At 40.7% G+C, this 13421-nt stretch overlaps 1 protein-coding gene across 6 annotated transcripts in view; it reads right to left on the minus strand.

Annotated features, from left to right (window-relative positions):
* The window catches only part of dachd (dachshund d), a 139600-nt gene extending 126886 nt beyond the window's left edge, over positions 1-12714 (minus strand). For 2 of the 6 annotated variants that reach the window (XM_028022346.1, XM_028022343.1), the window contains exon 1: positions 10953-12713. In XM_028022346.1, the coding sequence (XP_027878147.1) occupies positions 10953-11509 (557 nt within the window). In that variant the 5' untranslated portion in view covers positions 11510-12713. Of the gene's footprint in view, positions 1-10952 lie in introns of all 6 variants that reach the window. The other 4 variants (XM_028022345.1, XM_028022348.1, XM_028022342.1 and 1 more) reach the window with 4 other exon arrangements.
* Between the last annotated feature and the right edge of the window lie 707 nt (positions 12715-13421).

Consider the following 13421-nt stretch of genomic DNA (forward strand, 5'->3'; position numbering starts at 1 on the left):
AACAAAGTTTTAAAAACCACAAAACTTTTCTATCATACAGTTCTTATGGTTTAGATTATTTGATCATGTTGCCCAAGAGGTTCACAGAGTGACTACAGTTTTTGAGCCATACTGTCCAGCATAGCTGCACTTCTCCAAACTGTTACAGACTGCTGGTCAGCCGGCTACAGTTTCCATGGGATCACAAGACAGGTTGAGACAAAGATTTAAAACTATAACAAATCTTTTATTAAGAAAAGACTGTTTCAAAGCTACAGCTGACAACAACAACAAGTCTGTTAAGCTGCAGACTGCAAGCCGGCTAAACAAGCAGATAGCCTGACTAATCAACCAACTAATTAACCTGTTTTTTATACTTGTGTTTTCCTATCAACACAAGAAAGCATAAAGCCCAATAAGCACACTACTACTAAATTTAAATGTTTTGGTACTTGTCCAAAACATTTGGGCCAAAAATACACCAGTTCCAGTCAGAATGTCTCGGTACTTTCCTATTGTTCTACTTGTGTTATTCACTTACGACTTCTTCCTGAAGTAGTTATTGTTGTTAGCACAAACCTATGAGTTATGTTTTTTGAATGGCGCATTCAGTGTTTGGCGAAAGATGTCACATTTGAGTTTTTGACCAATCAGTGTCAGAAAAGTTGAAAATCAGCCAATTCCAGTTACCTACCAAACTCTCTGTGCATCTCTCTTTGCTATGCAGGTTTTGTGTTTTAAATATGATATATGATATATATATATATATATCAGATTGTATCAGATTGTACAGTTATGCATCTCAATTTTCATACAATGAGAATCCCATAATAGCCTTTGCCTAGTTGTAAAATGACTAAACTAACTGTTGAAGACATAAGCAATGCATAGGCCAAGTAAAGCATTTACAAGTTGAAAATATGGCTCCAAACTGTTCAGACAAGGCATACCTGGTCTACAGTACAGTGCTCTGCTTTTCCTGCAGCCTGATTGGCTGCGAGGGTCAGATTGACACAGCACTACACGGGTCTCTATCCGCGGAGGGTTTGTGTCACATCTCCGAGGACCCGACTGTCACTCTTTAAGAGGAGGGTAATAATAGCCAGGCGCCACAGCGAGTGGTGGCACAGGCGATTTTAGAGAAACATCAGGGAGACGGTGACATTTGAGTCTACGAGGAGAGAAACCCAAGCGCTGCAACCAATAAAGACTCCCGCCGATATTCTCACTTGGCTCGCCCAGAGAGACGCACGCAGAGGCAGAGAACGGGAGAGAGAGGACGTGAAAGGCACAGGGAGATGTCAGTGTTAGATGAAAATGTGTTGACCTGGTGATATTGATACCCCACGCTCATAACCTCTACAGGTGTGCGGAGCCGTCCAGAAGCAGCTCCGGGTGCGACTTTCATTGGATAAAAAGCAAGAACCGCAGACCTTCAGATGAAGCAAGCTTCAACGCTTAACTTTAAACTGCAAGCAAATAAAAACCTGACAGCAAATATCAAACCAAATATGTTGGACTTTCTAATATAAACGGCACAGATGGGGCTTTTCAAGGCCTACACAAAGTTCCAGCTTTCTTTCAAGTCTGACCTGATTTTTTCAGTTTAGTTTTAGGACTGTAGCATACAAAGAAAAGAAAAATGTTCTACAAGTTATTTGACAGTGGCAGTTGTTCAAAAATCACAATAAAAAAAATGGAAGAATGACTCATCTTTGAGTTTTTATTAAATAAAAAACTGCGCCAAAATACAAGATGCTGGTTAATACATTTCTAGACAAAAATTTGTGGGAGTTTCAACTTGTGAATGAAATGCAAAAATGTACGTATTTGACCTATTCGCTTATCAGAGCATTAAGGGAAAAATTGGACAATTCCAGCCTCCACATGATTGATCGGTAACGCTCTACTCTTTGGCATAATTCCATCAGATTTTATTCTGGTCTTTTTTCATTTAAAAAAAAAACTGCAAAATTCACCAACGACCTCAGGATTAATGACTTCATTTTGATTGATTTTTAACTTGCAAAATGATTTCTTTTTTTTTTTTTTCTTTTTTTTACTTGTATGAAAGACAGATCTGGAGCAATCTGACAATCAGAGTCAGACTTCAAACAGTGCTGTAAGACATGTTGTCTAGATATGACCTATTTATGTATCTAATGGAGACTATCACTCACAGATATGCCATGTCTGGCAGCATTCAGAATTAGAACATGAGGACTTAACAAATATCAGTGATGATCAAGCTTCACTTCCTGATCAGAAGTTTTATACTTTTTTTTTTTTTCTTCTGCGATGGTCTGCATTTAAACCTCATGACCATAGGGCTGTTTTTTTTTTTTTTATTTTCAGTTCACTCATCTGATGAAACTGACTGAGCAAAAGGCTTTGAACCGCCTCAGAAAGTGCTGTGAGTCTCAAGTGTCATTAGCTTCAGGGCTTTTTTTCTCTTTCTAGCTAGCACCAGGTACAGATTAGATAACGATCAGCGCTTTAATAGATACCGTTGGAGCTGTTCCCGCACTGTGCCCAACACCTGAAGTTAAAAGAAGAAGAAATAGTCTCTTTCTGTGCTCTGATGTCCCACTGAACCAGGCGAGGAGAGCAGCTGGCGTTAGAACCTCACACCTCTTGCCGCCCCGGTTGGGGTACAGTGAGTCTGTGCTGAGTCAGATCCAACCACCGTTTCAGAAATGTCCAACAATAATGGGGGTAACTTGACTGTGACAGAAAAAGATCGGCCTTCATAATTATTTACAGCGTAAGACTACTTTAAAAACAAACATCTTTTCTCACGCTGAAAATCCTGTTGAAGTGAAATTAAGATTTTTTTTTTCTACTTCTTGAAAACATTGTAAATTAATACTCTGACTGTAGATATGTGCAAGTTTAAGCCAGCACCTGTTTGCTTACGATTCCCTCCTGTGGGAACTTTGTAGCATGTTATCTAGTCTTTCCCATTTTGAAGAGTGACAGAGAAATAGCCCTGCTTGTCATAAGTTGTAAAGTCAACTAAGTAAAACTTCCTAAACACTTGAATCAAATTAAAAACACTAAAGTAAACCAAGAGATAAATAAAAAAATAAAATAAAATAAACATTCATTATTTTATTAAAACCATTTTAGGGAACCTGATAATTTTATCATCTGAGATTTTGCACAAAAAATAGATTTAGCAATGGATTTTTATTTTCCAATTATGGAGTTAAAGGTTGAATTCAGCTTAGCATTGCATTACTGCTATAAAACCAAAGTTTATTTGAAGGTTTGCCAGGATTGCTGGAAACAGGAAACAGTTTTAGATTACCGCATAAAAATCTGTTATTTTATCACGTTAAATTCATTTTGTTTTCAGTCATGAATGCATATAAACAAAATCTAACCCTTGTCAAAATCAAATTTAAGTCTAAAGTGTAACTTGTAGATTTATCAAGCAATCCCTTATTTCTGTTCTGTTGTTAATATTTTATTTTTTTCACTTTTGGGAGAAATGAAGGAAAAACCTGGATGACATGGTGGTATTTAGTTAGCTGACAATCCAAGAGTACAAAAGGGTTTTTGTTGGATGACATTCCTTTCTTGGCATACTTTAATTATTAAGAGGGACTCCTTTTGTATTGAGCAAGGAGCTCCAAAAACATTGACACTGGAGGAATAACATCTGCATGTTTACTCTGGAGAAGATTCATCCCTGATAGGCCCGGCGAAAACGACGAGGGGGAGAAAAAAACAAGGAGGGGAAATTTGTGGAATCCCATCTGAGATTGCTTCCCTGATGGATTCCTTTTCCTGTCAGCTCAGACGAGAAATGAAGCTGGGGAAAATTAACTCCTGATACAGCCACGCTGAATTAGACAGAGAAGGGAAGAGAGAAGGAGGGGAAGAAGGGAAAAAAAAAAAAAAAACTCAACGCACTTTTTAAGGATTCCAGCCTTGTCATTTTCAATTTTCTGCTCTTTGGACATGCTTGTATTCAGATTCCCCAACATCTATTCGCCATATCAATCCTAATTAGACAATCTGGGCCCACGAAGGATGGGAGCGGAGTTATTTGCATAATTTAATCATAAATACTCAGTGATACATATTTCCAAATGCATTTGTACAATTATCTTTTCATCCTTGGGGCAAAAGTATTAATATGATTAGGCAATAATTCTTTAAAAAAAAAAAAAGAAGAAAGATGGGGGAAAAATAGAATACCAGCAAGTATGCAGTCTTTTTTTTTTTTTTTTAACTCCAGCTCTGGGCTATATGAAAAATTAATTAATTTCTGAGGAAAATCAATTTCTCCATGTGACCATATTAGACAGAGCCCAGCAAGGGCCGGCATTCCTTCTCCAATCAGGAAATCTCATCTGCTCCCTCTAACTTCTGTCAGTAGCGTTTAACATCCTGGTACAAGCGGCGGCGACTTCCGCCAGTGCTCCCTAAATGTGCAGTAATGTGAAGGGGACCCATAAGGAAAGACCCAAAGTAGATGAGAAAAATCACTCTTTAGCATCTAATAGTGGATCAGTCATACCGGGTAGTCAGCCGGCATGGGAGAACTTAGCCAAAGTGCAGATCAGGACTTTAAAGCTACAAAACAAACAAAAGCCGCCTGATTCAAATCTCTGGTCTATTGGTTGTAACTCTACGTTCACAAAAGTATCAAAATATAAGCAGGTGGGCGATGCGCCCAAAGACTGAAAACAATGCCTGTTCTTACTTTTGATGCTCGAGATTATTGGAAGGAAAATCAGGTTGTTGTTTATTTTTTTTCCTTCATCCTTTGCTCTGCCGATCACCAATCACAGCCGATAACGGGGAAATTGGCCAATCCCAACCTCTGCCCTGATTGATCGGTGCATCTCTGTTTAAAACCATTTGATTTCACGAAAGGAATTAATTGGCAATTCAATCACCGCTGCGGATCCAGTAAAGGCATGCAAATAAGACAGGAGCACGGACAGCTAATGCATCCACAAGGCAAATTAACAATACGGGGCCTCTTTGCAATGCAAATAGCCTCCAAATCCACACACGACATTAGACAGTGTCAAACAAAGCCTCTCTAACAAGTGAAATCTGCGGTTTTTAAAAGAGTCTTGGCTCGGCTTCATTTAAAGCTACAGAAATATGATCCTGGAAGAAAGAAAAGCCGAAAAAGGGGAGAATGTGTTTGGTTAAACAAGCTGCTTTATGGACGTTTTCCCCCCCCCAAAAAAAAGAACAGTTTTAATTTGCTCTTTTTCCAGCTCAGTGAGTGTCAACTCAATAAAGCAATTCTGATTTTCAAGGAGGCTATTTGTTTGCACAAAAATAAATAAATAAAAAAAAAAAAACACCTTGCCACCATCTGCCAACTGCACAGTTGACTTGAGCACATGTACTGTACCTAATCAAATTTAGCAGATCCCCACTGAAGGATTAAAATGTGAGAAAAGAAGAAAAAAAAAATTAAAATGCTGGGGCTTTTTTCCCCTCTTTCTCTCTCTCTCTTTGCTCCAATAAAGAAAAGACGATATGAGAGCCAATTTGGCTTTTAGAGAAAGTACTTCAACAGATTTGGATTTTAAACAGCTTTGTATACCATTATCTCTCGCTCTGTGTCTTTTTTTTAATTCTGTCTATCTTTATCTGTCTCTCTCACCCCCTCCGCTCCTCCTCCCTCCTTCTCCTTCTCTAATCAGGCATCTGTCACTCTGTTTTTGAAGTTATTATCGCCCGAGCCTCCCTCTTGGATGTGGTTGCCCGGTGACGGGGGTATCTTAGCACCCACTCTGACTGGGAATGATTTGAATGGAATCCAGAAATCTCCCCTGAATACCTGTAAACACATCCGCGCCTTGTAGAAAACAAATATATTATAAGAGAGCTCAGCAGAGAGAAGAAGAGAGGAGAGGAGAAAGGAAGAGGAGAGAGACAAGCTGGCACCCTCGGTGGCAGCTCACACTGAGCGCTAAACAAAACAATTACCGTCATTTGCAAATATGTGTGTTTAGGCATAAACACTCCTGAAGTAGGAACAAGAGAGGTGAGCGCTCTCGCTACACTTCCCAGTCACATCAGCATCAATTATATATTTATATAAGTGCGTTAAAAAAAAAAGAAAAAAAAAGAAAAAACGTGGCTTTCACTGCGACCTGACAGAAACAAGCTGAGGAAAATCTATTTAAGCGGGGCGTGGAAGTGAAAAAAGCCGGGGCCGTTTCCCCAGTGGTGGGACGCCGTCTAGGGCGTGCGGTTAACCTTCAAGGGGTAGACAATGATTGTCAATTAAAACAGCTGCCCCGGCATCGGATAGCCACACACACGCACGCAAACACACACACACACACACACACAAAAAAGGAGACCAATGAGAGATATGCGATATCTCCGCGCCACCCCCGTGTTATAATAACCTTTCTGAGAGTTCAAGTGTCACGCAGCAATAAGAACCTCTTTTTTTTTTTCCATCCCACCACGGGGAAAATGAAAAGGAAAGACAAGTAGCTGGAACATGGGGGGCGGGCTTCTACAGGGGCTCGTGGAGGGGCCACAGTCATATAATGTAAAGAGGGGAGATTACTGAACCCGGATCAGTGTGGAACACTGGTAATCTGGCACAAGAGCCCTTCAGAAAATAAAGAGGTTAATAGTCACTATATTTCTGGTAGTTTTTTTTTTTTTAAAGATTAGCTGTAATGACCTGTAACTGAGCTCAGACAGTTCAAACACACATTTTCTTTTTCAGGGTTTCAGTCGGGATGGGCCACTATGAGGCGAGCAGGAATATCACAATTTCACCATATTTGCACAATCAAGATCAGAACTTTCCAACAAGTTATAATCAATTTTATTTCAAACAAAGACGCTGCACTCACTACTGCTGCTGCTGCTCAAATAAAATAACAATAATTACTCCTATTACTGTATACAGTAATGTTACTGATTGCATTTACTTATCCTGATCTTCACTTTGATACATATGATTAGGCAAAAAATGTAGAATGAACACCTGCTAGAAATATTTCTTTAGTGTTTTTCAGGTGCTTGATGTGGACATTATTACATATTTTTGCTGTTCTGTTCTTAACCAGATGAAACAAATAAAACAACAGAGATGCACAAAGAAATCAGCTGGAATCAGTTCTCAGCCTGAGCAGGTCGGACTGCTGACTGACAAGCCATTGAATCACTGAACGCAGCTAAGTGCTAACAGGTCGAGTTCGTACCAACACTCCTCAGTGTAGATGGTTTCGAAGAGGGAAGACTCAAGATTAACTGTGCTTAGAAAATTTGATGTTTTTGCTGCTCTCCACAGAGTGAAGCAAGTATAAGCAAATGATATCAGCTGGTTTATTACTTGTGCTGTCTACACATGTAGCCAGCCAGCAGTCAACTCAGATTTTAATGCAATTCCTGGCCATGTTTTCATGATCAGAAATGTTTCAAGAAGCCACATTTGTTATTTTTGTTAAAAAAAAAAAAAGGTAAAATGTTGAGGATTTGTTTGAGTCAGCTGGCTAGCAGTGCACAGCAACAGGCGTGAGAGCAGAAAGGACAATGTTAGGAAACATGTGCTCTTTCTCTGTCATCTCTCTGTGACAGAAATGTTTTGCTTCTTAAATGATAATTAGGCGTAAATTATTTACGCAGATGAAGGCACAGCAGAAAAATTACTGCTATGACTATTGCAATGGTTTTCTGTGGTCAGAAAGGCTTTAAAAGCGACAAATTTCTTGTGAGAGGAGAAATTTTATTTCAGCCAACTAACCAGCAGTGTGCAGCAGCAGCAGCAGGATGCTTCAGAGCAAGCTCCAACGGAACTAGCACGTTTTCTGGCGTCTTATTATACTGATTTATTTATTTATTTTTAACTTGGTGCACTTGGTTAATTTTTTTAAAGTTTTGAATCAGGGAAAATTTAAGCTGCTTAAACAAACCAAAATACAGACACACACACACACACACACCCCCACACAAAAAAAAAAATTGCAGCAAACAATACACTCTTTAAATGTGTTCAAACAGCGAGCATAGCAGGGAACAACTTGGCTTGTTTGTGTCCACATCAAAACTGAAACAGCAGGCTGCAGTGCAGCTCTGTGATGCTATTCACATTCACACAGTGTGCACAAAAAAAAAAGACAGAGAGAGAGAGAGACCTGTGTTGTTTTAGCACAATAGGCCGCCAGAAGGAGAGGGATAAACTGCATGTGAAATAGTAAGAGCCATTGTATAAAGGAGTATTATTCACTTCATTGTTATCACTGTGCCACTGTATAAAAAAAGAGCAGTGACACTGTGTGTAATAGAGGGAGTGGGGGGTGGGGGGGTGTAAAGCTAAACTATCCCAGGCAGCAGGCTGTTGTTGTCGTAACCCGAGCGGGGTAAACCTGTGAACTCGGATACTTTTCCTTTTCTTTTGTTTTTATCTGACTATAAGTTGGTGGAAATAGAGGGAACTTGTTTTCACCTCCGGGGTCAGTGGGGTGTGGGTGTTTTGTTTTTTTTTCCGGGGGGAGGAAGGGTTTGCAACCTGTGTGTTGTTTACTCAAAGTGATCATTTTGTCAGCAGCTGTATCAGCGGGGCGAGACGGAGCGAGAGGCGGCACATCCCTGCAAATAAAATCAACTCTTTCCCAAGCAACAGAAGAAGCCTTTTATCCTCGGTCCGTTCCATGATGTAATTCTCCAAATGGGGCAGGCAGGCAAGCGGACAGGCAGGCAGGCAAGCGGACAGGCAGGCAGGCAGGCAGGCAGACCCGGGTCTGAGTGATTGATTTCAGCCCAGCGCTGGGAGAACCTGGCTGCTTTCAGAGACAATTACAGTCCTGTCCGTGTGCCCGTAATAGCCCAGCACTTTAGCGTCATTAAAGCGACGCGAGGCACTGCATTATCCTTTAACCCCATCGCTAGTCGTCCCTCTTCCCTCCCTGCCCGGCCCCACCATTGACAACCCGGAGAGTTCAGCCGCATACTTTGTCACCTGAAGCTCCACGCCGAGCTTCAGAGGAGGATCTGTACAGTAGATAAAGTGGGGGAGGGGGGCTGATGGGGTGTTCAGGTCCCTTGATGCTTCATGCAAATGATGCTTAAGCACCAGAGTGCACAGGTGAGTTGTTGAGACAATTGCTGCTAAAACGGGAACGTGAAGCTTGCAGCAGAGAGCTGCACGGAGGTGTGTGAGGCCCACAGGTGCAAAAACACAGGGTGCAGGTTATTCTAAATGTTTAAATGCAGCAGCAGCACAACCGTTATCGTGTGACATGGAAAAATGGCTAATTTGACAAGATCACTCTGAAAATTTCTAAAAAAGTACCGTCCGAGCCGTCAGGATATTTGCATTTAAATTCTGCACAGCTCAACTTACTTCATCTTTTTTTTTTTTTCCCCCCCCACATTAACTCGCCCAGTTAATTCTGCTACAAAAACTGCACACTTCTAAACTAGACGTGCACTAATCAGGCTTTCCTTGGCCGATTCCAGACAAGATTTTTTTTTTTTTATTCTTTTCTACTGTAACAAAATAAAAAAGAAGGAAAATGTCCTTCAGGTTCTTTGAGGAATGTAACGGTTTTCAATTTAGCTGAAAATGAAGGAATAACAAGATCATCCCCGCTCACGCATGGAAACATCTATCTGTGACATTTATCTGAAACTGGAAATTGTGCACCGCCTCGCCTGCTGCTGATTGATGCATTTACAGACGGAGAATAGGAAGAGTTATCAGTTTTAATGCATTAAGTCAACAAGCGAAATATTCTCCAGCCTTTGAACTACTCGACTGGTGCTTCTCTGTTCTAAACCGAGACTCCAAGTGACTTTAACTGCTTTTATTTTGCCGTTCCCGCCTCACTTGTGGGGAGGCTTTCCATCATATTTGCATTTCCAGCTCATCTCTGAATGCAAGAGGTAGCGATCAATACAGAATCAATCACAGTGACAGGTGAGAGGGTAAATTTGACCAGGCTCCACCGTCCTGGGAGACTTGAGCGATGCATCACAGACGAGGAGCAACAGGACAATAAAAAATGGCTTTTAATCCAGTATTGATCTGAGCTTAAATCAGTCAATTTTCAAAAACAGATCAAGGTTATTTTTGCTTGATTTGTTGCAATGCATTCATTTGTTCAAACTATTTTTGTTATTATTATTATTATTATTATTCTATCACAATCAATGATGTTTTATTGAAGTATAATTATTTGCATCAATAAACAGCTTTTTAATAAACTCTTGCTTTAATAGGAGTGTGAAGTATTATTTTGTTGCTACCAAAAAGTAAGACAAAGTAACATGACAGAATTGTTTTTGTTTTTTTCTCTATTTGTTTACATTCAGCACATTTTAATTATCCTAACTGAAACCTTAATCCCACAAGTGTAAGGACTTTAAAGGACACCTACCCTACTTATATTTAGGTCATTAAAATATATTTTTTAAAAAATTATATATATATATATATATATATAAAGAGTTGTGCAAATCTTAAGGGAGAACTTGACATTTCAAAAGATTGCTAAATGTTTAAACATTTTCTAAAAAGTGGTAGAGTTGGACCTGCAGTTTATTCAACGCCCCACTGGTATCGATTTACTGGCTCGGCCGCAGACAGGCTGTATCCATCATGTCGCAGCTTTTGCGCTGCACGTGTTAAAAACTTTCACTCAACTTTTTTAACTGCCGAGGCGCACAGGAGATCCTACGATCGCACTTTTTCTGCCCCCCCCCCAACCACCACCCGACATTTCAATTTTGACATGCATCCACGATCATACTCAAACCTTTCAGACGTATACACAGGAATCATCAAATAACAATATGAAAAACGCCGAATCCAGCTTTTTTTTTTTTTTGCATTGAGGTTGGAGGGGGGGGAGAAAAAGACCGTCTTTCCCCCCCTCTCGCATGCATCCATGCAGGCATGCCGCTGCGCCTTTACGCACGGCTCTCTTGCTGGCGAGGAGGGCGCGCGCACAGCGGAGCTCCGCACTCACCTCGCGTTGGTGCAGTCGTTGTAGAGCGTCTCGAAGTCCTTCCTGGAGATGAGCTTGCAGCGGTTCACCCCGGGCTGGATGGCGCCGAGCCCCCTGAGGATGCGGACCTGCTCCACGTTGCACACGACCGGCGTGATCTCCAGCCGCTTCAGCTTGGTGTAGACCGTGTGCAGCCCGCCGACCAGGTGCTTCAGGAACAGGTCGAACGCCTGCGGGAGGCAGATGAGCTCGCAGCCGTCCACGGTGAACGATGCCACCTTGGCGCCGCGCAGCTCGACCATCTTGCACTCGTTGTTCTGCGGGATGTTCTCGACGGGCGACGGGGTCGAGTAGACGGGCTTGCTCGGGGGCAGAGCCGCGGTCGGGGTCGGGATGCCCGGGCTGCTGGTGGCGAGGAGCTCCGATCTGAACAGGTTCTGGCCGGGTCCCGTCGGCGGCACCAGGGACGGCGACGGGGACGAAGTTGTCGACGGCGGGGACGTGGTGGCGGAGGAAGTGGAGATCGGAGGCGGCGGGACGAGCGGAGTTGGTGGGATCAGAGCAGCCGGTACGGCCATGGTCAACCTAACGAGAGGAAGGGGAAAAAAAAAAAAAAAAAAAGGAAAGCAGCCCCGAAGTTCAAAGTAAAAAAGCCAGCCTGCCGAGACACCCTTAAATGAAAGAATCCTTCAGAGTTTTAGCTCCTCAGTTAAGTTGGGAAGTAGAAAAAAAAAAAAAAAAAAAAAAAAGCTAGAGCGAAAAAAAAAAGGCGTGCTGAGTGAATTTTTTCTCTCGTTTTTTTTTTCTGAGAGGGGACAATGATCAAAGATAGGAGGAGGAATGACAGGAGGAAAATGAGCTGAAAAGTGCAGCACCGCTCTGTGGATGAGTTGTTGTTGTCACACGGTACAGAGAGGGAGGAGCTAGGGGACAGTGGGAGCCTTTGAAGAACATAAAACCAACTGTTCTCTCTGCTTTACTGAAATGTTTCAGCTCCGCTTTAATAACCCATTAACTCCACACACCGAACAGAGACTTTTTTTTTTTAATAGATCAGATGGAGATGTTTTTTTTCCCAGCTCATTTCTTTGCGGCTGCAACAAAATAGTCGCTCCTGACTAAAAATTCTGCGAAGTTTTCTCAAATTTAAAATGAAGATTGTGAATGATATGACCTTTTAATTTTTTTCATTATTTTTTTTATTTTTATTTTTAAACAATTCATGATGTCATAGTCATCCTGTTTTCTGACCGAGCACGTCCTGAAGGAATCACTGATAACATTCCTCATTTAATTAGCCTGGGCTTTTATTGTTCTGACAGGCATTGTGTTTTTTCTTTGGAGAAGCAGCAAAACAAAGTAAAGAATCAACATCAAGTTGTTTTTTTTTTTTTGTTTTTTTTTTTGCACTAAATGTCAAAACTGTTCACACCCCCGTTAAAATGCTATTTTTTTATGTTTTTCCACCTTTACTTTGATACATACTATACACAATTCAGCTGAAAAAAAGAATGACAAATCTATTCAGGGGAAGATGAGAAACAAAAAAAAACTACTGTCATGTGATCTTGTTGCATGCTGCACACTTTTGAAGTATGTAAAAGCATATTTTCATTGAAATTAAGCAATCTGTCTTCTTAAGTTTACACATGCCATCAATTTTTGTAAATCTGTCTAATCTGAAATAAAGTTTAGCTATCCAACACTTGGACATTTGGTCATTTGCAGACTGTAATTAAAGCCATAGTTGATTATTCTGTTGTACTAAGGTATCAATAGTAGTAAGAATATGAAAATAAAATCTGCTGCATTTTATCTGAATGTGTGGCTCTGGATAGAGATGTATCTGTCTTTGGAGAATCTATTGGACAAAAGTGACACTGCAACAATCTCAGTGTTTTCTCTAAATTTATGAATAGAAAAAAAATTTAACTTTAAGAGACTGCAGGAATGTCAAAACCCAATGCTAATGCTAAAAGAAGTACATCACCAAAAGAACACCAAACTCACAGTGAAACATGGTGGTGGCAGAATCATGATTTGGGGATATTTTTTTGTGGAAGTGGGGATTTAATAATGAATGACATTATGAACAGATCCAAATTCTGAGCCTAAATCTTGAGGTGTAACCTAGAAAGCTGAGGATTAAGAAGGATTTATGTTTTTTAGCCCCATACTGAGACATCAAACCGTACATCAAAATGACAAAATAATGATTAATGAGCAGAAAATGCTACTTTTGAAAAGACCTATTCAAAATCCAGAGGAAAGTCTGACTGATCAACCCCCCCGAAGAGGCATATGGACAATTAACGTCCTCACAATCGGAAAGATTTGGACAACTTTAGCATGTGAGCGTGAATATATACTAAAGATGTAAAATTAGACTCAAAGATTTCTTAACAAAGTACTAGTTAGTGTAACATGATTGTTGTACACTTTCCCCAAAAGACACTGGAAGTTTTTTTCTGTTGCTTTGTGCAGAATAAA

The sequence above is a fragment of the Xiphophorus couchianus genome, chromosome 7 (genome assembly GCF_001444195.1).
Source record: "Xiphophorus couchianus chromosome 7, X_couchianus-1.0, whole genome shotgun sequence".
Taxonomy (NCBI): Eukaryota; Metazoa; Chordata; class Actinopteri; order Cyprinodontiformes; family Poeciliidae; genus Xiphophorus; species Xiphophorus couchianus.